Source organism: Mandrillus leucophaeus, unplaced genomic scaffold (assembly GCF_000951045.1).
Source record: "Mandrillus leucophaeus isolate KB7577 unplaced genomic scaffold, Mleu.le_1.0 Scaffold43, whole genome shotgun sequence".
Lineage (NCBI taxonomy): Eukaryota > Metazoa > Chordata > Mammalia > Primates > Cercopithecidae > Mandrillus > Mandrillus leucophaeus.
Genome location: NW_012104587.1, coordinates 614,764 through 638,250, shown reverse-complemented (window position 1 = coordinate 638,250; position 23,487 = coordinate 614,764). Strand labels below are relative to the sequence as shown.

General features: G+C 54.9%; 3 protein-coding genes across 4 annotated transcripts in view; 1 reads left to right on the top strand and 2 right to left on the bottom strand.

The window, feature by feature from the left end:
* The window catches only part of LOC105549021 (transmembrane protein 258), a 27,187-nt gene extending 17,989 nt beyond the window's left edge, over positions 1 to 9,198 (top strand). Inside the window, exons 1-4 of the mRNA XM_011993346.1 lie at positions 5,771 to 5,834; positions 7,731 to 7,840; positions 8,417 to 8,553; positions 9,090 to 9,198. Coding sequence (XP_011848736.1) covers positions 5,832 to 5,834; positions 7,731 to 7,840; positions 8,417 to 8,543 — 240 coding nt within the window. The 5' untranslated portion in view covers positions 5,771 to 5,831 and the 3' untranslated portion in view covers positions 8,544 to 8,553; positions 9,090 to 9,198. Of the gene's footprint in view, positions 5,835 to 7,730; positions 7,841 to 8,416; positions 8,554 to 9,089 lie in introns of the transcript that reaches the window.
* On the bottom strand, positions 1,169 to 6,329 carry FEN1 (flap structure-specific endonuclease 1). Of its 2 annotated transcripts, none has more exons than XM_011993347.1 (2): positions 5,361 to 6,329; positions 1,169 to 3,070 (listed from the first exon to the last, which is right to left on the bottom strand). In XM_011993347.1, the coding sequence occupies exon 2, from the start codon at positions 3,047 to 3,049 to the stop codon at positions 1,907 to 1,909; it is 1,143 nt and encodes a 380-aa protein (XP_011848737.1). In that variant the 5' UTR covers positions 3,050 to 3,070; positions 5,361 to 6,329; the 3' UTR covers positions 1,169 to 1,906. The 2 variants fall into 2 exon arrangements, with proteins under 2 accessions (XP_011848737.1, XP_011848738.1); XM_011993348.1 differs by having other exon boundaries at positions 1,177 to 3,070; positions 5,180 to 5,439.
* Positions 9,199 to 9,809: 611 nt separating the features above from the next.
* The window catches only part of MYRF (myelin regulatory factor), a 45,831-nt gene continuing 32,153 nt past the window's right edge, over positions 9,810 to 23,487 (bottom strand). The window contains exons 13-26 of the mRNA XM_011993341.1: positions 20,364 to 20,475; positions 19,744 to 19,853; positions 18,837 to 18,997; positions 18,690 to 18,762; positions 18,316 to 18,404; positions 17,956 to 18,024; positions 17,199 to 17,287; positions 16,914 to 17,105; positions 16,419 to 16,670; positions 14,655 to 14,742; positions 14,349 to 14,423; positions 13,896 to 14,001; positions 12,428 to 12,502; positions 9,810 to 12,241 (exon numbers count right to left, since the gene is read on the bottom strand). Of these exons, the coding sequence (XP_011848731.1) occupies positions 12,161 to 12,241; positions 12,428 to 12,502; positions 13,896 to 14,001; positions 14,349 to 14,423; positions 14,655 to 14,742; positions 16,419 to 16,670; positions 16,914 to 17,105; positions 17,199 to 17,287; positions 17,956 to 18,024; positions 18,316 to 18,404; positions 18,690 to 18,762; positions 18,837 to 18,997; positions 19,744 to 19,853; positions 20,364 to 20,475 (1,572 nt within the window). The 3' untranslated portion in view covers positions 9,810 to 12,160. The remainder of the gene's footprint in view (positions 12,242 to 12,427; positions 12,503 to 13,895; positions 14,002 to 14,348; positions 14,424 to 14,654; positions 14,743 to 16,418; positions 16,671 to 16,913; positions 17,106 to 17,198; positions 17,288 to 17,955; positions 18,025 to 18,315; positions 18,405 to 18,689; positions 18,763 to 18,836; positions 18,998 to 19,743; positions 19,854 to 20,363; positions 20,476 to 23,487) is intronic.

Below are 23,487 nucleotides of genomic sequence, written 5' to 3'. Positions count from 1 at the left end.
GTGAGCAGATCACAAGGTCAGGAGTTCGAGACCGTCCTGGCTAACACAGTGAAACCCTGTCTCTACTAAAAATACAAAATAATTAGCCAGGTGTGGTGGCAGGAGCCTGTCGTCCCAGCTACTCGGTAGGCTGAGGCAGGAGAATCGCTTTAACCCAGGAGGCGGAGTTTGCAGTGAGCGGAGATCGCGCCACTGCACTCCAGCCTGGGCGACAGAGTGAGACTCCGTCTCAAAAAAAAAAAAAATCTTACCATCTTTACATCTTTAGTTCCTATCACTACTACTGCAGACTTAGAAGCAATCTACCTGAATCAGAAAATAGAGCTCAAATAAGTTGTGTGGCTTGGTATAATCTGGGAAAATCAGTTTCAAAAGTTACCTGCCCTTGGGATAGAACTTTTTGTCAGCATCAGAGTTTTCAAAAAGTACCCTAGTTATGAAGCCATTGTTGGGTAAACTTTATCCCATTCCAGCTTCAACCAGAGGCACTTGTATATCCTGAAATTTCACATAAGATTACACTTGAAGAATAGGTTTCTCCATTAAAAAACTTGAAAACCACTGGTCTTCAGGCTCCCTAACTGTGTAATCTGTCAAGACATTGCCAGCTTAAATTTCGGACAGTTACGTAAGTGTCCATGTTAACTTCAAATGGCCCTGACAGGAATGCTAAAACATCGGACATTCAAATGGGCCAGTTCCCCACCAAGCTTTCTCAGGATTATAAAACTTTCAAAGTTCAAAAACATGCGATCTCTATGGGAAACAATACCTTGGATTTCAGTTTACAAAAGGAACAAGAAAATGGTTTCTGAATGGCAGCTTTCAGTTTACAAGTAGTGGCAAAGTAAATGCTTGGATGTTATGACGTAGATCTAACTTGTGAGACTTTCTTAAAGGCACTCCTTTGATCTCACATGAGAGATCTAGATATCTATTCAAGGTATTAAAATTCCTCTCCCAGCAAGATGAAATAAAGCATCCTCCTCCTAATGGCTGAAGTTCCATCTGCTATGGCCATTTTATGGAGCATGGTGCCATCTTGTGGACACTCTCAAACCACCCATTGTTAATCGGGTGCAATTACACAGCATGTTGAGTGAAAAGGAAAACTATTTGGAGTCATGGTCACTTGGGATATTTTCAAATGCTCTCAAAGAACATGACATTTTGGTCACTTTTATAATTTTATTGACCTTTTTTCTTCATAACTTTAAAACAAAAACAGCGCATGAAAACCAGTGTCTTATCCCAGTCTCAACTCAGCTGATTGCCAGATGAACATCACCATCTTACTCCTCTGAATAACCAGACACAAATTACATAGCAAGTTCGAGTTTCTGCCCACCCAAGACATAGCCAATAATCAGTCACAAACACAGACACAGTCAACTCCAGGGGCTCCAGCTCTCTGCCTATCTTCTCTCAGCAGTTCCTCCCATCTGCTAAGAAGCACCTTCCTGATGGCTCTCTCTCAAGGTAAGTCAAGGCTGAACAAGACAGAAAAGCACAGTCTAGGTCCACCATCACCTCCCACTGGCCACCAGTTGGCCAGCCAGGAAATCATTTCTGTACATCTTTTGTCTCCCCCTTTTATCTCCTTCTCTCTTCTCCAAAACTTGTTGCTATCTATCACTTTCATGTAACAATGGACTTAGTGTCCATTAAACTGCCTGAGAAGTGGTTTGAGCCTGATATATTTTCCTGAGCTAAAAAAGGAAAAGTACCTCTGTGGCCTTCTTGCCATAAAGATCAAGTAAAAAAGGGACTAGCACTACTGAAAAGGGTCACACTAGAAAAGCCTTAGAATCCTCTCTCCACTCCTGTGAAGGTTTCTCTAGTTGTAGCTCTTAAGGGTACAAGAGGGCAAATATTCTGGGGTCAAGGAGGTATAATGGGGAAACATTTATTTTCCCCTTTTAAACTTCCCTGCTGCCCCAGTCTTTGCCTTCTTCTTAGTGGATCCCTTGGGTTCTGGCTCCTTGCGCTTAGCTGAAGAGAGTGAGCCGGTCACCTTGAAGAAATCATCCAGGCGGCCCTGGGTGCTGCCTTGGCGGCTCTTACTCAGCCTCTTGACCCCACTGCGGATTCGCTCCTCAGAGAACTGCTTTTCACCACACATGAACTTAACCAGCTCTTCTTCATTTGGCTCGCTCCACTTCAGCTCCACAGACTCTGGGTCCAGCACCTCAGGTTTCAAGAAGAGCTGGTGAGCCTCCTTGTGGAGCCAATTTTCTGGCACAGGGTACTTGCTGGGGTCAAGTCGCCGCACAATCTCCTCGATGCTCTTGTGCTTCTGGATGAGGTCCACAGCCCGCTTGGGCCCAATACCCCGGATACTCTCACAGTAGTCACTGCCTAGCAGGATGCACAGATCCACAAACTGTTCCTGGTTCAGGCCCAGCTCCTGAAGAATCCGGCTCAGGTGGAATTCCTGGATTGGCAGCTTTTTGGCTTCACTGGCAGTCAGGTGTCGCATTAGCACAGGGCTGCCGAAGGTGAGGCAGTCCATGTCCTCGGTAGCCGCAGCATAGACTTTGCCAGCCTTCACCAGGGCAGCACAGCTGGCCTCTGCCTCGCTGGGTGCATCAAGATAAGGGATGCCCATGAGGCTCAGCAGATGTTTGCACTCATCGTTGTGCTGCTTAGTGACCTTCACCAGTCGCTTAGTGAATTTTTCCACCTCCTGCTCGGCCCCAGCAGCCTGAGCCTGCTGCAGCTGCTTCTCTGCCTCAATCCGCCGCTCACTGCGTTTCGCCAGCTCACCTGACTTGAGCTGTGGCGGCTTGCCATCAAAGACATACACGGGCTTGATGCCATTCTCCATCATGCGAATGGTGCGGTAGAACATGCCCATCAGGTGGCTGGTGGTCTCACCCTCCTCGTTCTGCAGCACATCCCCACCCTGACGAACAGCAATCAGGAACTGATAAATGCTCATAGAGGCATCAATGGCCACCTTACGGCCAAAGTAGCTCTTGATGTCATTCTCCCGGATGGCACTGGGGGCCACATCAGCAATTAGTTTGGCCAGGCCTTGAATTCCCATGGCAACACAGAGGAGGAATGACTAAAAAAGAAAGGCAAGTCAGAGACGGAGGAAAGGAGAAGGGTTATAATTGGTGTTATCTCACCAACTTCATGCCTTCAACTAAATTCCACACAACAAAAAGGACAAGTCAGCACTGCTAAAGACGAACAAGACAAAGTCCTCATTCTCAAAAAACTCAGTCTAGCAGAATTTACTCAATAGTAAGGCTTAATGAGTACCAGAAATAGAACCAGGTGCTTAGAGAAGTAAGATATTGTTGATATTCTAAGGTAGCAGCATTATTTATTATACAAAAAAACCCTACAACATGGGTCTCTATCAAGGACCACAGAAGGCCAGGGTGCCCAGCCCAGCTTGAGGAGTCCAGGGACCATAATGGCAGACCTGAAAGGCAAATACCAGCTAAACAAATAGATCTGATTTGTTTTGAGTCTCTGGAGAACCCTGACTGATAAGGCAGTCTTGAAAAAGGATTGCAAACATATCTGAATGGAGGTGATGTGGCTTTCTCACAAGCTTCTCTAAACTCTCTTCATCATCGCCTCAGCACATAAGAGTTTCTACTTTTATTATGATGTTACTAGAGTTTCAAGTCTTTCCCTTTGCGTTTTCTCTCCACTACTCAGTCTGAAATGTTAACTCCATGGCTCCTCCCCAGGTCCTCATTTAGGGGTCTGGCATGCTATAGTCACTGGACTCAAAAAAGTATTGCACTTCAGAGTTCAGTGTTTCCCAGATAGCAGTGTTTCCCAAATCACCCTCACGATTTTTGCCACTTCCAACTAAAACCTGTACTTTCATTCACTTAGAATTTTTTTTTAAAAACTAAACTGGAAAACTCATAAGCAATAATATTTGTGTTCTATTAGTTATATTTTAATATGTGTTAAATATATAACTATTAAAAAGGATTTTTAGGAGGTGCAATTTAAAATCATCTTGCCATCCTGGCCAACACGGTGAAACCCCCTCTCTACTAAAAATACAAAAAAAAAAAAAAAAATTAGCTGGGTGTTGTGGCGCACACCTGTAATCCCAGCTACTAGGGAGGCTGAAGCAGGAGAATCACTTGAACCCAGGAGGCAGAGACTGCAGTGAGCCGAGATTGTGCCACTGCACTCCAGCCTAGTGACACAGTGAGACTCCGTCTCAAAAAATAAAAACTCATCCTGTACCCACTGGCGGTATGTGTCCAATACTCCAAGAAATATTCTACCAGGGCCAGGCAAAGAGGCGCTGGCCAGTAATCCCAGCACTTTGGGAGGCCATCATGGGAGAATCACATAAGCCCAGGAGTTCCAAGCTGCAGTGAGCTATGATTGTGCCACCACACTCCAGCCTGGGCAACAGAGCAAGACCTTGTAAAAAGAAGAAAAGACAAAACAAAACAAAAGAGAAAGAAGAAACGGAAGACTCCACCAGGACTTTTCATTGTTCCCATTCTTCCTTCACAGGGTTCTTTCTAGAGCATCAATGACTGTTCAATTCTTCCTTCTAATTCAGTCCAAACACTTCCGCATGGCGTCACGATCTTTCATGTTCTAGTTCCCAACCTAACCTTACATTCTGGGATCTCAACAGAAAGCTGGAATAAGGCCCGCCTTTTCCCACTTTTCCTTAGCTGTGCCCTCCTCTCGCCATCCTCTCACGCGTCCTTCCAAGTCCATCCCTGGATTATTAATCAATTAATAATTAATTGATAATGAATTATTCATTTGATTAATATGAATAATTCCCCTGTGAATTGCAACGGCGAAAGCTCTGGCCTTGAATCCAGGCGCGGCATTTTCCATCCGTGTGACATTACCAAGCCACTGAGGTTTACGAAGAACGATTACCATGATTGTCTCTCAGGGCTGCTACCAGGGTTAACTGAGACAACAGACGGAAACCCCTAATGTCCCCTCTCCAGGCCTGTTCAACCCTTCGGCTCTTGCCTCAAGCCGGCGGCCCTGCTCGAATGTTGACTGAGGACCAGGCCGTGTAGCCCTTGGACCCCTTGCGGCGTCCCACAGACAGGCAGGCAGGCAGGCAGGAAAGGGGCTAAACAACTCAAGTGTCAGAACTCTTTCTCGTCCAAGGTCTTAGGAAAAATACAACACGACCCCATAAGGTGGAACTTATTACCGCCTTTCTACAATGGAGGAAAGAGAGGCTCGGAGCTTACGCGACTGGCCCACGGCTCACAGCGGGAAAAGTGGCCGGACCGCTTGACTGCATATCACGCGCACTCCAGACCCCGGCTCCCCACGGCCCCAGCGCCAAGCGGACCCCGTCGCTCCCGGAGGCGCTTCCCATGGGGTCTCACCTGGCCTTTGAGACACGAGGCCTCGGCAGCTAAAACTTTGTTCGGAGTTGGCCCGGGCAGGCGGTTCCTAAACCCGATCTCCCTCCTCAGCTTAGCGGCGGGTCGCCTGACGCTCAGCCGCCTTCCAAAGCCCGCGCTCCCATCACGTGACCTGCCCGCCACGCACAGCCTCTTGGGGAGTGTAGTGCAGGCTGCGTCCCCTCAGACGGCTACTCTCATGGCAACCAGTCCTTCCAGGGAGAACAGAGTCTCTCAGCGACCGTGGCGTACTCTTCTCCACCGCTTGTCCCTACTCCACCCACACCAGGTCCCCGCAGGCCCCTGCTCCCGCTACACCCGAAATCGCAGGACTACAAGTCCCCCAATGCCACTTGCGCCGGAGGCACTTCCTTTTCCGGTTGTGCTAGGCGCCTGCTCCTGCGGACGTGTGCTTCCGGTGGCGGAGCGGCAGATTAGCCTGCGCGGGGCAAAATGGTGAGAGGGTTAAGGGGAGTTCCCGACGGAGATGCGAAGACCCCTCGGGGTCTGACCCACACCGCGCTTCTCTCCTCAGACGCCAGAGATCCAGAGGGCTAGACGCTCCTGGAAACTCCGGCTTGGGCTGAAGGGTGGGGAAGGGGGAAACCCCTTGTCATGAACTCCTTAGGTTTCTGAGCTCGCGATTTCTAAGAATGAGAGGCGTGGGGCGTATTTTGAATACCTTCCAGTTTGTGTATCTGTTATCTGTGGTGTGTTATCTTTATCTGGAAAGTTCTTCTGCCGAACCCGTGCCCATGCTACAATGCCCTGGGCAAATGTTGTTTCTTGGTGAGGCACTTCCAACTCTGAGGCACTTGGCCAGACTCTCCTAGGAGCGCCCACAGCCTCTGTACACGTTCCATGGACTCCTTTGTTTGCGGCCGCGCCTCCTAGTGACCACCGTCAGACGCGCATCTAGCTCTGGGATGATGTCTATTCATCTTTGTGTTCCCAGTGCCAAACAGAGGGGCTGTAATTGGAAGCTCAATAAATGGCAGTGATTGTCTTTATCATTTTGGGGGAAGGGGGCCGTGATTGTTTACTGAATTGAATTCCAGTGTCTCAGAACAATGGGGGCAGTTTACTTCTCTAGAGTTGTTATGTTCTGGATTTTAGAAGCTTTGGCTGATGGGTGACAATGAAGTTAACATTTGTACAGATCTTTACGTTTACAGCCCTCTTTCATAGGCATTATGTCATCATGTTCCCTACAACCTTAGGAAGGAAGCAAATACCTATGGAGCAAAATCCTCCCTGCCAGGCACTAGAGTTTTGATTCATCATCTTTCTTATACATCAGTCCTGTGAAATAGATAATACAATCACTTTACTCAGACTCAGATTACTCAGTAGAACCAGAACTTGAATACCTTCCCTGTAGCTCACAAGATTCCATAATAGTATAGGTAGTGAGGAAAATACTGAATTAGAAATTGAGGGCCAGGCTCGGTGGCTCACGCCTGTAATCCCAGCACTTTGGGAAGCTGAGGCGGGCGGATCATGAGGTCAGAAGTCCGAGACCAGCCTGGCCAGCATGGTGGAACCCAGTGTCTACCAAAAATACCAAAAATTAGCCGGGCATGGTGGTTCACGCCTGTAATCCCAGCTGCTCCGGAGGCTAAGGCAGGAGAATCACTTGAACCCAGAAGGCAGAGCTTGCAGTGAGCCGAGTTTGTACCACTGCACTCAGACTCTGTCTGAAAAAAAAAAGAAAGAAATTGAGGCTACGTGCGGCAACTCACACCTGTAATCTCACTACTTTAGGAGGCTGAGGCAGGCAGATCACCTGAGGTCAGGAGTTTGAGACCATCCTGGCCAACAGCAAAACACATCTCTAGTAAAAATACAAAAATTAGCCAGGTGTGGTGGCGCGCACCTGTAATCCTGTAGTCCCAGCTACTCAAGAGGCCGAGGTATGAGAATCTCTAGAACCCAGGAGGCAGAGGTTACAGTAAGCCGAAATCGTGCCCCTGCCCTCCAGCCTGGGTGACAGTGAGACTCCGTCAAAAAAAAAAAAAAAAAATTGAGATCTGGGTACCACCAGTGACTTATAGCAGGCGTTCTCAGCTTGGTGTCTACAGACACTGGTCCGCAAAGCTCCAGAAATTGTAGGCAAACTTTTTCTTGTATGTGGTTTTTCTCAGGCAGAGAGTTCGTACCTTTAGTCACATATTCATAGTGGTCAGATCATTGGCCTCAGAAAATGATAAGGACCATTGATCTGCAGCTACATTTCCAGGCCAAAATCAGCCTCTGTTTCACAGCAGCACCAGGCTCCTTGATAACCCCATGTTCTCTCCAGGCTGAAATCATGGAATTCTTTGATAACTCTGATCTCTTGCCTTCCCCTAGGAGCTCGAGGCCATGAGCAGATACACCAGCCCAGTGAACCCGGCTGTCTTCCCCCATCTGACCGTGGTGCTTTTGGCCATCGGCATGTTCTTCACCGCCTGGTTCTTCGTGTATCCTTTCACTGAGCAGCCAGAGGACCAGTGATTAGTGATTTGGGAGGCTAAGGGAGAAACCATGCTAAGTACATGGACCTCGCCAGTTTTGTACATTGGATCGGGGCTGGGAGAAGGTAAGGAGGGGAGGAGGGCTGGTTATGCCCAGGAGCAGGTTATGGCCTTATTTCCGAAGTTCAGGTGAACTCAGTTTGTCCTTTGGATTTTCAGGACAGTGAGCAGGGAGGGGGCCTGGCTGGAGTGGAGGTGGGGAATAGGGGTGCTACAGTTGGAAAGGTGGTATAAAGAAGGCTGCACTCAGGTGTCGGGAGGTCTGAGGGATAGTCCCAGCTCCGGCCCTCATGAGCTATGTGATGTGGGGCAAGTGACCTAACTCCTCTGGGTCTTATTTTCTTCATGGCAGTGGAGCACCAGAGTCCAAAGCATCTCTTAGGCCCCTCTGCCTGGCTGCTCTGGGCTGGATATGCCTCCCAGAAGGCATTGAGCCAATACCTTTCTCCTCAGAGTGCCACTGGCTGGGCTCTCTGCACTCCACAGTCCATCCCTTCACTTTGCCTTAACTGCTGTGCCCAGTTACGAGGTCACCTCTACCAAGTACACTCGTGATATCTATAAGGAGCTCCTCATCTCTTTGGTGGCCTCACTCTTCATGGGCTTTGGAGTCCTTTTCCTGCTGCTCTGGGTTGGCATCTACGTGTGAGCGCCCAAGGGTAAGAGCTGCAATGGGATGGACGCATGAGCCAGGGAAGCCTCCCCATAGGCAGGTCAGCAGGGTCCTTAAAGCTCTTGCCAGCATGACCCCTTGGTTGATGGAGACAGACTCAGTGGAATGGGTAGGGACACTAGACATTTGTGCCTCTTTCCCTGCCCCTCATACAGACTTGAGCCAAATGTGACTTTGTCAATTCCGAGCTCACATGGCCCAAGGCCTCGATCTGCCTTTGGGATGTACCACGTAGGAGTGTGAACGCAGGCTTCCCATGGTTGTACATTTATGCTCTTAGAAGTCAGACCCCAGTGACTTGGAGAGGCTGCTGGGAAGTTGGCTGGCTGAAAGGGGGTCAAGATCCGGGGCTTAAAACTTGCTGCAGACAATCCATCAAACAGGCCACTGGGAATCAGCTCTGGTGGCTCATCCTCAAAGGCATGTGCTCGACAGCCTTTGCCCCAGGAGCACAGGGGTGCAGGGAGAGAAGGTAGAAAGAAGGGCTGTTGGTCTCATTTTGATACCCCTCTCCTCTTTTAGGTAACAACCAGATGGCTTCACTGAACCCCTGCTTTTGTAAATTACTTTTTTTTTTACTGTTGCTGGAAGTGTCCCACCTGCTGCTCATAATAAAGGCAGATGTATGGCAGTTCTGTCTGTGGTCCATTCTGCGGGGGTGGCGGGGTGCTGGGACCTACATTCCTTCCCCATTCTCTTCCCTTTCCCATTTCTCATCTGCCTTTCGCAGTTCCTGCTGCTGATCTACTTCAGGGGGATGAGATTTGTGTGGCACGGGTGTTTTGTCATTGGAATTTAAGGCTCACTTGAGGATAGGAAGGGTCTGGGCCTACCCTTTTCTGTTGTTTCTAGGACAGACTTCTCTAGGAACCCGCATCAGTCCTTTCTGCCCTAGGCCAGTCCCTGCCATAAACATAGCCACCCTTCTCTGTGCTGGGGCATCCTCACCAGGCTCGGCTTGTCCCCCTAAGAAGGCTTTTCCCCTCGGTGGCTACTTTTAACACAGGTGGGCAGCAGCGGGTGTGCGGGAGGGGAAGGTGTGGCCATGGGAGGGGCTGCTGAATCCACTCCTAACTCCAGTATGAAGCTAAGAGGATAAGGGGTATGAAGCATCCATTTGGCCCTCTGGCTCAGGAGCTCAGAGATTCCAGGCTTCTCAGGAAGAACTTTGAATTCCAGTTGGCCCTCGCCTCATAGGTGACTCCTCTCCCACCAATCCCAAGAAGAGACAAGGAGGCAAGCTCAGATACAAAGCAGTATTTATACATTTATTTATATATGTATATTTACTTCAGAAGAAAAGAACATTTCGGGGACAGGAAGCAAGCAGGCCGGGGGCTGCTTCCCTCACTGCCCACCTCAGAGTCAGAGTTGGCACACGATAAATACCAAGCTCAGGGAGAACTGGGAGTTAACTGGAAGGTAGGGGGCGCTCTATGCACACGCAGGCTTCTAAGGGGGCACAGAATGGGCAGGAGGATTTGCAGTGGGAGGCCCTATGTACAGCTTGAAGCTAGGGGGAGATTAGCCCAGTGGCTACAGGAACAAACACCAAAGGAGAGAGGAGAAGGGAGGGATGACCTGCTGGACCCCAGGGCAGGGATGGGGCCAAGACACACCATTGCCAGCTGGGCAGCTGGCAGCTTCTAGCAGGTGGCCCACTGACCTTCCCTGAAGCCCTTTTACCACAGGCTTAAGGCAACTTTGGTCCAAGGTTGACCCCCTCAAGCAGCTCGGAGCCCCAGCCTGGCCCCAACTCCTGCACTGAGGAACCCCTCCCCAGCCATGGAAACAGAGCCAGCTGCTAACAGGTTTGGGACTGTGCTGTGTCCAGATGGGCTCCAGGGGGCAGTGGACGGTCACTTTCCAGTTAAGGACTGAGGGGCCGCAGTCCCGTTGAGGAAGCCCAGGAATCCTATTACATGGAGTGGGGCTCGGCAGTTTTAAGGCATAGGGAGGACTCCCCCAGTGGGAGGGAGAACAAAGTCATCCTAAAGAAGGCTCAGCCCCTGCATGGTATGGGAATCATAAAATTCCTATGTCAGCGGAACCAAATTGGGGAGGGGCTGGGAGGAAGCTATCCCTGCTATTCCTGCATCCCCCTGCTGTTCCCTATCCTGAGGACAAGTGCTTTGAGATAGTGGCAAAAGGGGGCCTGCAGTTCATAGGCTTCAAGGACTCGGCTCCACTATAGAAAGGCCTCCCATTCAAAGCTGAGAAGGAGTGGTGGGACAGGGGCAAGGCCTGTTTCCCAAAGAGGTGGCAGCATACCACGGGGCAAGGACAGCAATTCCCTTTCCCATTTCTGGACCCATGGCAGACATGGCTAAATGAATACCACACTCCTTCCATGAGCCTGGATGTAGCCTCAGAATGTACCAGGCACCACTAAGAAACTTGAAGTTGGCACTTAAGATACAACTTCTTCCCTAACCCAGGGTCTTGGTGGTTGGGAGTGGGATGGGTGTCTGAGGCTCCCTGGGAGGGATCAGAGTCAGAGCCCTGTCTTTGCAAGTGTCACACCCCTGCTCTGGCCCACTCGGAGCTTTCTAGCTCCATCCTTCCACTCCTTCCTGCCCTGGTTTAAGTGCATTTAGTAATTACTTCATTAATAACAGCAAAAGCTATTTGCATCTGCCCACCAGCCAAGACCAGGCTGCTGCTTGAGGGATTCCTGCTCCTCTGCTCAGAGAGAATGATGTGGTCACTGATCACCGTGAGCTCTGGACGCTCCCAGGAACGCAGGCAATGAAGCTGCAACACCATCTGGGCGCTCAAAAGGAAATTTCCTCTTCCCGGATATTCCTGGTTCAAGGCTCTAGGGCTTACCTGGCCCACTGGCCCCTACTGGTTCAGGCCTGTGAAGGGCTGAGGGTGGCTTCATCAGGCACTGAGTAGACTTAAGGCACAAAGTCAGTTTCTCCAACCCATCCAGGGCTGGCCTTGGCTGCCCTGGGACTTCTTGGGAGCCAAGCTCTCCCAGGGAGAAGAAACCTCCTGGGCCACACTTAAAGCTTAGAAATCCGAGTCTGGCGTAACAGGCAAACCCCAGAAAGTCCACTACCAAGCCATCCCCCAGGGAACAGCTTTAAGGGGGAGAGCCGTCTGCCCTCCATTGACTCATGGGAGTCCACCCAAGTCTCTTAGGGCTGGATCCAAGTCCCCTGCTGATCTCAAAGGTGGGCAGGTCCTCTCTCCAAGAGGGTTGGCTCCAGTCTCAAAAGGGGAGGCAGGGGAGAGTGGGCTCTGAACAAATCAGGGCCACAGGCTTCCCCTTCCCTCCAGGGTACCTGAACCAGCCCTCCAACCACCATATCTGGAAAGAGGTAAACTGGTCCTGTCCTGGCCCCTAGGGGGTGGCAGGCAGGAAGGCCCAGGAAGTCTCCGGCTCTCAGCTTCCCTCTGTGCTGTGAGGGGCGACCAGCTGGAACAGTAACTCCAGTGTGAAGACTTCCAGTTTCACCAGTCTTGGGTAGGGCCAGTGAACAGCAGAGCTGGCCTACAGCAGGCTCCAGTGTAACACCATTGCATCCAGTATTGGGGGGTGCCTGGGCACCCCAGTCCCTGGTGCGGTGCTGCCTCAGGAGGGCAGCTCAGTTACACAGGCGGTAGAAGTGGAAGTAGTAGTCTGTGGCTGGCTGGACGAGAGCCTCCGAACTGCAGTTGGCCTGACCCTGGGTGGAAGGGCAGTGGGAAGGTGAGGCAGCTCTGGGGGTGCGAGACAGACGGCACTCCCTGCTGACGTTGCTTAACACTGTGCCCCCAGTGCTACCACATACTGTGCAAATCCCCCATTCCTCAAGCCCCACGTCGCAGACGGGTACCCAGACCTCCGGGGTAGGTGGGATGCCCCTGCTCACCAGCAGTGCCACCCGGAAGTGGTAGGTGAATTCGCGGAAGGACAGGATGGTTATTGGCCACTGGTGAGAGGTGCCCTGGAGAGAAGAGAGACGGGTCAGGACAGACGGCTGCCCTTATCCCAACCAGCATCTCTCACCACAGCCGTCACAGTTCTGGGGTCTGTGGGGAGTTTTATAAAGGAAAAAAGCAGAGAACTTTGAAGAAATGGGAAGGAGCATGTTCTGCTTTGGCAGAAGGAGCAATGGCAGCTACTTCATGCAGACTGTGCCCGGGACTGGCAGGTCCACGGCCACCTCCGCCTGGCCCCTGCCTCCTTCCCAGTCCTGTTGTGCTGGGTTCCCTCACCCGCTATGCTCTGGGCACATCAAAGTATTTCATTAGCCCCATCCTCAGGACAATCCAATGACACAGTGCTGCTACTAGCCCCATCTTCTGGATGAGGAAACTGAGCCACTTGCCTAAAAATCACAGTGTGGCAAAATCACACAGCTGGGATTCAAACCCAGGTCTGTCTGGCTGTCTCCCTCAGGGTGGCATGCAGCCTGCCCATCTACCTGAGGCTTTGGCTGTGCGTCTGTGATGTGGTTTCAGGCCCAAGCACCATGTCTGCTGCATGTCTAGCTGGGCTCTCCGTCTCTCTCAGACACTGGCTCTTCTGCAGGGCCACAGGGCTCGGGCCTCCCCGAGAAGCACCCCCTCCTCTGTTGCAGGAGCTTCCTGTACGTCTTTTCTCCCTCACTATAGAGTTTGTTCTTAGAAATCAAAACCTGTCTCTGTTCCACCTCTCTCCCCTGCAGCTGGGCCCACCCAGCACAGGGCCTGGGACAGATGGGGCCCCAGTCAATATTTTCTGAGTAAACACATGAATGGGCGAGAAAAAATAATCACTACTTCCCTTAATTTGACCTGAGAGTCTTCTCCCATGGCCTCTTAGGCCCAAGGAGAAACTGGGGGTCCATCGGCCCCAGGGACAGCTATAACTTCCGGTTACTTGGCCAGGGAGGAGCTGGCCATCCAGTTCTCCCAGAAGAGGTGGCCAAACATGGAGCCTGAGGGGTCCTGTAATGCTGCACATCTAGCTGTGCCACTTCCCCAACCTGAGCATGAGGTCAGCTCCTTCCTGCTTCTGCAGACACCTCCAGTGAGCCACAGCCCTCCCTGCCATGGGCTTCCAGACACCCACCTGTTTCCATCATTGCACTCTTCCACATTAGCCCCTGTGATCTGCTTTCTTCCCCAGGTCTCCAGCATGGCAGGGCCAGGAGATGCTCAGCAGAGTGAAAGGAACAAACACGGGCACGTGTGCCCCTCCCTGGGACACAGAGGCCCAGGCCCCAGAGTGTCCCTTGTGGAGATGGCTTCACTCTGTAACTCCAGCTCCTGCTCCTTGTCCATTTGGGGGCCCAGTTGTGCCAGGAGAGAAGCAGCTCAGGCCTGGCCAGCCCACAGCTTCCCAGTCCCACCTACCTGGGTGTCCTGGTGGGTGTGGAGACTCTGTGGAAGGCTCCCTTCCTCACACGGCTCCTCCTTTGACCTCAGGCTGCACAGCATCACAGACACGGGGGAGGAGGAACTGGAGACAGGCCCAGATAGCAGAGAAATGAGGTTTTGGAGTCCCTCAACCTCAGCCCCCTTCCAGCCAGCCTGCCTCTGAATCTCCACCCAGCCTGAAACACCACATAATAACCAGGGCCCTCGAACAAAACCTTTCCCATCGACCATCCCACGTGGTCCTCAGGCCATGAGATCAGGTCATTTAGCCAATTAACCACGAAGCAGGCAATGAAGTCAGCACTCATCCCACCATGTAGGAAATACTAGAAACTCTCCAGCTATCCTCAGACTTGGCTGTTCTGAGGCTCTGCAGGAGATTCTCCCTGGCTCCCCTCCTGCCTCCCACTTCCCCGTGCTGGCACTCACTTCATCTGCAGAGTCAGGCTGAGGTGCAGTGGGGTGCCGTTGCTGACAGGGATGTGGTAGGTGAAGTTCCCAGGCCTGCAGGGGCAAAACTGGCACCTTAGCCTGAGGGCACCCTGCCACCACCCCCCACCCGTGGACTCCTCAGCCCCCAATCTGTACTGGAGCCCTGCAGAGGCCTGGAAAGGGGCTGCCCTGCCTTATGGGAGAGGCTTCTCACTGAGGGGGCAAGTTCTGGGCAATCTGTACCACCTGGGCTCATGTCACCTGAAGGGACCTCCCTGGGTGAAGGGAGGGAGCCCAGCCCACCTGCAGGCATCCCCTGGAGCACAGTACTGGGAGGTGATGGGCATCGAATTCTCCAGCACCTGGATGGAGGTCAGGGAGGGCACTGGCTCTGCAAGGAGAGAGGCTGTTGGGGCAGGAGTAAGGTGACAAGGCAGGACACAAGTGAGAAGCAGGCAAGTCTTTCCTTGCCAGACTTGGATCAGTCACTCACACCTTAGTATGAATAAGTTCCAAGTTATTTTTTTCCAGACCTCCACAATGGCCAGAATCACACTACACCGTTCCCTCAGCAGCCCTAGGACTACCCAGTTCCCATGAACCTGACATCTGCCTCCTCAAAAGAACTGAAACACCCAGTAGGAGGGATGGGTCTTCACATCCCTTGCCAGGTATGCAGGAGCCCGCTCAAGGCCTCCGTTCCTGACTGCGGGCATCTCTCCCAATTCTGGGTTCAGAAACATCAGTTACACTGGTAGCTTGAAATCGGCAGTTGTGACAGCATCACACAAATCAGGGTCCCCCCGCCCCGAGGCCGATGATTACACCGCTACCAGCACGCTGCTCCTCGCAGCCTCCCTGAACAGACCCACTGCAGGCTGGCTGGCTGGGTAGGGGTGAGACTGAAGTGTGACAAGCCAGATGGGGAGACAGGCCTTCTTGCTCATCCAGTTCACGTACAGTCTTGCTGCTGCCTGACTATCCACCCAGGAAGGGGGAAGCTGGGGCCACTCAACGTTTGCTGGACCTGGTATGTTTTCAGCTCTGAGGCATGACCCAGGGACCCAAGGACCCCAACAGGATCCAGGACACCCTGTGTGGCCAGGACAGGTATCAGATACAGACGAGATGGAAGGTGCCCTTCCCACATCCCTTCTGGGCAAATTCCAAAGATCCTTTAAAGAGTCAGCTCAAATGTCACCAACTCCAGAGAAGTTTTCCCTGATCCTCCCCACCTGTGTCCAGATTAAGTGTCCTCCCCAGTCCCAAAGCTACCGGCACGTCCCCTCAGAGCCTCATCACACTGCTGTGTTTTCATCTCTGTGAGGTCTTTGGGGACAGGAGCGTATCCGTCTTCATCACCCCCAGTCCCCTGTACAGAGCCGGCCACAGAGTGGCAGGCAGCTCAGTAAATGGGTGCCTGGTAAACATCTCCCCCATGGGGTTCCCCCATCACTTTGAATTTCCATCTCTGTAAGCCACATTATGTTCCAGGGTTTCTTTTTCTTGAAGCCACAAAGCCCATCAAATGAAAGTTAGTGAGAGCAGAGCTGCCTGGTTGAAGCCAGGAAGCCTCCCAGCCTCCCCTTCAACCCCCAGGGCAGCCCCCAGGGTGCCTCAGAGGAACCCAGTTTGAAAACTGAATAAAAGGTTCTGTAGCTTTGTTAAAACCAAAGATATGAGGTTTGGGAAATAATAGGCGAGAACCGGTATAGCATCCTCCTGGTGTTGGCATGGTGAAGGAGGCATCAGGCTCGGGATCAAATATAAGCCCCGCCTCAGAGGGGCTGTATAACCCTGGGCAGGTCACTTCACCTTAGTCTCCATCCCATTTCTTCAGCTGAACAATAGGAACAACAATTCCTTTCTTGCAGGAGTGCTGTGAGGACTAAATGAGATGATTTATGTAAGGCTGCGGGCCTGATTCCTGACCCTTACTCTATGCTCAGCAAACGTCTACTGACCGACAAGTCTGAACCCAGACAGTCACATGACTGGGCTGAGGTGGGCCCTGGCCAATGAGCCTTGCCAGGCTGGGCTGGGTATTATCAGGGGTGCAGCAAGTACCTGACTGGCCCTGGGCCCAGGTGGGCTGAGCAGGGCCCACGCTGGACTGGGGGGCCCCTCGGCGGGCCCGGCCATGGAAACCAAGGCTGGGACTGTTCTTGGCTTTGCCCAGCCCCCCAGGGAAGGGGACTGCAGGGCTGGCCAGAGGCTCCAGGCTCTTGTGATGCTTGGAGTGGCCAATGCCATTGACTGAAAGACCCCAGGACTTGGCTCTGATGTTGGTGACTGGCAGAAGGGCCATCTGGCTGGGGCCTGTGGATAGAACCAGGGACAGGCTGAGAAGCAGGGAGCTGGCTGCTTCCTGTCCAGCTGTCTCTAGGGCCCCATAAGACTGAGTGAACCCCATGTGTCTCTTGGTCCTCTCAGGGGAACTTCCCAGTCATTGTCCAGAGCCCCTTTCTGGGCTCCAGGAGACCCTCCCACCAATGAGTATTTGGGCCTTTCTCTCTACTCAGGTAGCCCTTGCCCCAAGCCCCAGCCCAGAGAAAGCCTTACCTGAACGGTTGGTGCTGGGGCTGGGACTTGGGCTGAGAACATGGCCAGGGTTAAAGCTGGGGCCAAGACTAGGACCAGTGGTAGGGTTGGTGGTGGGTGAGGAACAGCAGACGACAGGGCAGGGGTGGCTGGAACATAGGTCCAGGGTGCGGACGGCAGAACCTGGGGCCGAGCTGGTGAGGCCGGTGGTCACTGAGGAGGCCAGAGGCTGTGTGAGCCGGAGGAGCCCCCAAGAGAGAACATAGCAACCTCCCCGTCCCACCCCAGACCTGCCCAGACACGCACCCAGCAGCAAAGTGGGCTGTATGCCTGGTAGCCCAGTGGTTATGGGGGACTGTCGGAGCTGCGTGGTCCCAAAGCTCTGGCTGGACCTGCTGGGGAAGGATGAGCTGAGCTCAGAGGGGCTGGGAGAGCCTGAGGGGAGAGGGCCTGGCAGTCCTGGAGAGGCAGGAGGGCAGGAGAAGGTAGAGAGGGAGGGGAGGGAGGCAGGAAGAGGGGCAGCAGGAGCCAGAGGAGAGGGGTGCCGGTCAGCACGTACCATGGGCACAAGGCCTCACTCCCCCCAGGGGGCTGGGGCCGGAGCAGGGCCAGGAGACAGGAAGTGGACACGGCAAAAGAGCTAAGGGGCAGCAAAGAGGCAAAGGGTGAGACAGGCAAAGGGGAAGAGAGAAGAGAAGACACAGTCAGAGGTGGCCCCAGGAGCTGGGGGTGACAGTGGGCTCACAGAGCCCAAGGCCCTGCCCTGACCCTCCTTCTGCCTACCCCATGTTCCAACCCCAGCCCCTCAGACAGCCCTGACTGGCAGGCCCAGCTACCTGCAGGGGCACTAAACAGGCCAGACACAAACATCGGCGTCAGCAGGGACTGGCAAAGGCTGCCCACCCTCCAAGGAGGCCCTCCCTGGACCCCCACAGCACCCCAGCAGGCTGAGAGGCTAAGGATGAACTCCTTTAGAGAAGACAGTCTCATGGCTCTCTGACCTGGGCCTGCCCACCAAAGCCCCACCTGGCCTGGAGGCTTGGCGTGGCATCCAGGAACCTACCCGTCAGTGTCTACCAGGTCCTCCTCTGTGCGCAGGCTCAGCACGTACAGTGTGGACATGGACACCACGCTGGAGCCACAGAAAAGGGTGACCGTTAGAGCTGGAGCCACCAGCCAGTGCCCTCTCTCCAGGACAAGGCTGTGGTCCTTGCTCCTGAAGCTGGGCTCCCAGGTGATGCCTGCAAAATGGGTCACCCCAGAGGGGAGGAGGCAGAAAGGCCCACCTCACTGAGACCTCAGCTGCCTGATCTCCCAAGCTACATCCTCCTCTTCCCCTAGGCCTGAGCCCATGGGCAGCTGACTCCACTGGGTAGCTCCACTCCCCTAGTCAGCCACCCTGAGAGCCCAGGGGACAAGTCACCTGAAGGCCATGACCACCACCAGGGCAATGATGGTTCCCTGCAGGAAGCGCTGGCTGATGCAGGCCTGGTCCGGAACCACGGACGATGACTGAGGACCAAGAGGAAAAGTGCAAATACAAAGAGGGCCAGGCTGAGGCTGCCTGCAGTGGGCTCTGCTGGAGGTCGGGCGGGGGGTGGTGCTTAAGGGGGTGCCCCATTCCCCCAGGGGGCAAAGGGAGAAGAAAGAGAAACTGGGGACTAGGAGGGCTACAGAGTCACAAGGAGAGGGAAGCACCAGAGGCCGTGAGACTGGAGAACTGCAACCCGGAAAGGGAGGCCACAAGGGGTGGGGAACTCCCCATCCAACCCACCTGCCATGCCTGCTCACCCTTACCTTGCTGGCCACCTTGGGGGGCCTCTTCTTGTGGGGGACACTGCCTGCCCGGCTGAACTGGCTCCCTGCATGACTGCAGCAAGAGGGCCAGGATCAGGGGTGTCCCCGGGAAGAAGGGTCTCACCTTCCCCCACCCCGCACCCCTACCTGAAGGCGCCCGAGCTGCCGGTGGATTTGAGGCTGTCGAGCCGCCGCAGCTTGGCCAGCTTGTGGCTCCAGCGCTCCAGCTCATCAATGCGCGTCTCCAGGTTGTCCGTCAGCTTGCACAACTCCTTCACAGCCCCCACGTTCTCCATGAAGATGCGCTCCTGCCATGGGCCATAGGCCAACACAGAGGGCCCAGTCAGGCCTGGGAGCCCCAGACTGTCAGACCTCAGGGGGCAGGAGGGGCGGCCACTGTCCTTGGCCACTGGGAGGCCCTCAAAGCCTCCCTACCTGGACGGGCCCCTCCAGTCCAGCCTCAGCACCCACAGCTCCTGTGTCTGTCTCCAAGCAACACCCCCACCTTTGCACCTTCACCTGGGCTGTCCCACCTGCCTGAATGGCCCTCCCCACTCCCTGCCAGAGCTCTCCTCCCCTAAGCCTGAAGGCTGCAGCCCCGGGATCTGCCCCCTCTGATGACTGCTGTCTCAGATGTCAGCATTTCACTATTCAACTGGGGTGGAGACCCATTACATGCCTCCTTGGCGCCCAGACTCAGGACAGGACAAAAGTCATCCTCACAAGAAATCACGTATTTCAGCGTGGAGGTAACCATACGAGGATGTCTTTGCAGTTCTATTACTGCCCTCATTTTACTGGGGGTGGAAGGCCATGGCCCTCCACAGGGTTTCTCTTGCCCTTGATCACACAGCCTCCAGGGGCCAAATCCCTACCCACTCATCTCCTTGAACACTCACCCCTTCCCTGTGGGGTGCAGAGGGCACTCTGGAAGCAGCTTGAGAGCTGAGGTTGCTCCTGCAGTGCCCCCCCCAGTATCTATGGAGGTGATAAGTGTCCCCCAGCTGGCTCCCCCCTTGCCTCTGGGCTCCTTCCCATTGCCTCACCCACAGACCTTGTTCACCACCAGGAAGTTCTCTATGGTTTTCCCATTGGCAAAGACCATGTCTCCGGTGTCTTTCACAGCCTCAGGCAAGATCTCCTTCACCTCCTGAGCGATGACACCTGGAGGTGGGGGACAAGCCAAAGATGGGGGGGGTGGGAAAGGGCAGGACTGGAGAGGGTAAAGTTCTGGAACCCAGAGATTTGGATTCCAAGGAGCCCTGGAGCAGGGGGATCCCCGAACAAGTGTTCACAGAATTGCAATTCCAGGGCTCAGGTGTAAGGTTCCCGGGCTGGTGTGGGGCGGATTCCTGGGGGTAAGGATCCCAGGGGGAGTGGGTAGTATTCCGGCAGGTTAAAGGTAGGATTCATCTAGCGAAGGGCGAGGGTCCCTGGGCCGCGATTCTCGGATTTCTACTGACAATGGGGCGAGGTTCCGGGGACCTGGAGAGGTGCGACTTTCCAAGGTCTGAGGGGCGGGACTTCTAGAAGGCATGATTCCCAGGGGCGCAGTTCCAGGAGTCAAGAGGAGGGGTTTCTGGGAGTAGGATTTCCAGGTGACAGGGGGCGAGGTCACTGAGACCCGAGGTTTCTGGGTTCCCGGACCCCAGTCCGCGCCAGCCCGGTCCCTACCTGTCTCTGGCGCAGTGGCCTCGATGCCCGCGCTGGCGGCGAACTCGGGCTTGTATCTGTAGTGCACCAGCCGCATGCGCGAGATCCTCTTCAATTGCTCAGTGGTGTCCACCTGCGGGGAGCCAGGCCCGGGAATGAACCCCTCCCCTCCTGCGGCGGTCCAGGAGCAGGCCCCGGAGCCCAGGAGGGCGGCAACCTGGAGGCTGCAGTGTGGAGAGGAGATCCTACTACTGGAGTCGTTAGATCGGGATTCGAGGCCAGCCTTCCTTCCCCGGCAGCCCCGCCTTTCCGCGTGGTCACGCCCCCTCCCCAGCAGCCCCGCCCCCGCGACCCGCCCCAGCCTCTAGCCCCGCCCGGCCCCCACAGCCCTGTCCCCACCTCCTGCACGTGTTCCTTGGCGCGCAGGTCGGAGGGGTGCATAAGTGAGCCCATGACCTTGACATTCCCGTGCACAACCAGCGCCTCGTCCGGCCGGTCTGTGTTGATGCCCACGCGGCCGTGGTGGAAGACGGTGTCGGGCACCTGTGCCCGCTGCCACAACACATCGCTGTCGCTCTCGAACTGGCCTGGGTTGGAGGCCTACCGCGAGTTGGGGCTGGATCAGTCCTGGGGGATAGGGAGGGGACCTGCAGGGCCCTGGGAGCAGGGGAAACTCCACAGCAGCCCCTCCCCTTCCAGCCAGGGCTTCTCACTGCACCAAGCCCAACTTGAACTGTCCCTCCCATTATGACTTTTTATCACTTGTGGGATCCCAGAAGCTACCAGGTCTTTGTCCACCTCCCTGCTTTACTGTGGAGACCCTGCAGCCCAGAGAGGGTGGGAGCCTTGCCCAAGGCCACACAGCCAGTGCCTAGCAGGATGAGCATGCCCACTCTTGACTCTCAGGACCCGGGTACTTCTGCTTGCTGTTTCTCCCAGCCCTAGGGAGGGCTGTCTACGCCCTGGGAGGAGGTGGCCCTCACCCGCACGATGATGCGCTCTGAGATCTGGGCAGCCAGCGTGTAGTTCTGGTTCTGTGCGTGGGCCTGGAGGGCCACGACCAGCATGAAGTACCTGGGACACACAGGGGTCTCAGAAGTACTCAGGGCCTGCCCCCTCCCCAGGGCTGGCCTACCCTTTCCCTGGCCAGATGCATGTTCATCTCACCCCATCCTACAGAGGAGGAACCCGAGCCTCCACCAGGGGGCAGAAATTCCCCAGGGCCCACAGCAAGAAGCCAGGGCTGTTTCTCAACACAGAAGCCAGGCTTCTGCCCTTCCCACCCTTAAGTCAATGAAGGGCTCCAAATCTCAGGTGTCTCATCTATGAAATGGCTCAGCCTGTAGGGCTGTGTGCCTGGTGTGCCACACAGGGCAGTGTCTTCCTGCCTCAGAAATGGAGGGCTCGGGGCAGGCTCCCACCTGCTCACCTCTGGTCAGGGTTGGGCTTGCCCTTCTTACGCATGTTGTTAGCAGTGGTCTCGCTGAAGTGCAGCCGCCCCACAGTCACCTTCGTGACCTGCTCAGGGGGCAGATTGACCCTGCAGAGGAGAGGCAGGGTGCTCAGGGGGCATGGAGGGAGGCTGCAAGAGCCACGCCGCTCAGGGGCACCCAGGCCAGCAACGTAGGCAAGGCGGACACCCTGGGTGCCTCCCTGGCCCCTCCATTCCCAAACCAGCTTTAGTGTGGGTCCTTCTAGGTACCACCCCCAACAGGGTCAAACACTCACGTGACCGGGTTGAAGGGCCGCTTGCTCCGGTCTGACTGGGACTGCTCGATGTTAATGGACTGGTTCAGGGCCTCCAGCTGTGGGGAGTGAAGCCAGTGGCACCTCAGGATGGGGCTACCCAGGTGGTCCTGCCCTGCTGCCCCCTCTCAGCCAGGCCTGGCCCAGCTAGAGCTCACCAGGAAACAGGGCAGCACCCAGCCCTCAGCCGTGTTTCCCACAAGCTCAGATGCCTTCTGCATGGTCACACCCCCTCACACCCTACTTCACACCCACACCCTCCTCACCCCCTCACAGCATAACACTCCCCCAACTTCTGCACAGCTGCGCATGCACAGTCACTCCCCAAACACCCACACCCCCATTCCACACCCACACACTCCCCCCACCTCTGCATGTGTGCACACACACACACACTCACAGCCCCACCCTCCCTCACGTCCATACCCACACACCTCACAGCAGCCTCCAAGCCCATCCACTTGCACCCAGGCCCACTCACTCCCCAGATCCTCTCCATACCCACGTCTCCTCTACTCCTCCATGTGCACTGGCAGAGCCATGCCAAGGTGCCATGCCTGGCTCACTTATGACACCGAAGTCGACAGACCCAGCCATGTTCCCAGGGAGCTCATAGACTCAAAATCAGCCACTACTGGGGTTGTGCTGTGGTGCCTCCCAATAGGCCTCAGGGGAGGGGCCCTGGAGAAAGGACCAGCATGGAGTCTGCCCGGAGAGGAGGGATGTGTGTTGGGAAGGGCATCCAAGGCTAAGGGAGCCGCAGGGTGGAGGGCAGGGGCTGTGATGGGCACGAGAGGTTTGGGGTACCACACGTGGCAGAGCTGGACTGGAGAGCAGGGCCCCCAAGGCCCCCGTGGTGCAGCTTGGAAGCCGAGGCTTTGATGGGAAGACATTGGGGGCCTTGGAAGGATAGGGAGTGCCGTGGCCCCCTGAGTCTCAAGTGGGCCAGGAGTTGGGGGTCCCAGCTGCCATGGACATTCTGACAAGGAAGGGAGGTAACCCAGACCAGGGGATGGACAGGAAAGAGGCAAGGACCGGACCAGGTACAGGGATCTTCCAGGGCAACAGCAGGGCCAGATGCATGATGAGAGGGGAAAGAGGGCCCTGACCCAGATTTATGGCTCAGGTAACTAAGGCCCCACGCCCCATTCCCTGAGAGGGGAGCCCAGCGTGGGAGGCAAGTGTGCAGGGAGTTTAGTTTGGGACCTGGAGCTGAGGCACCTGGTGGTAGAGGGCTCAGGAGATGGGTCTTGACTGGGGTTGCAGACTTGGGAATCACAGGCTGGAGCAGGAAACGGGGTGAGAGGGAGGCAGGGAGGCAGGGAGGCAGGGAGGCAGAGAGGCAGGGAGGCAGGGAGGCAGAGAGGCAGGGAGGCAGGGAGGCAGGGAGGCAGGGAGG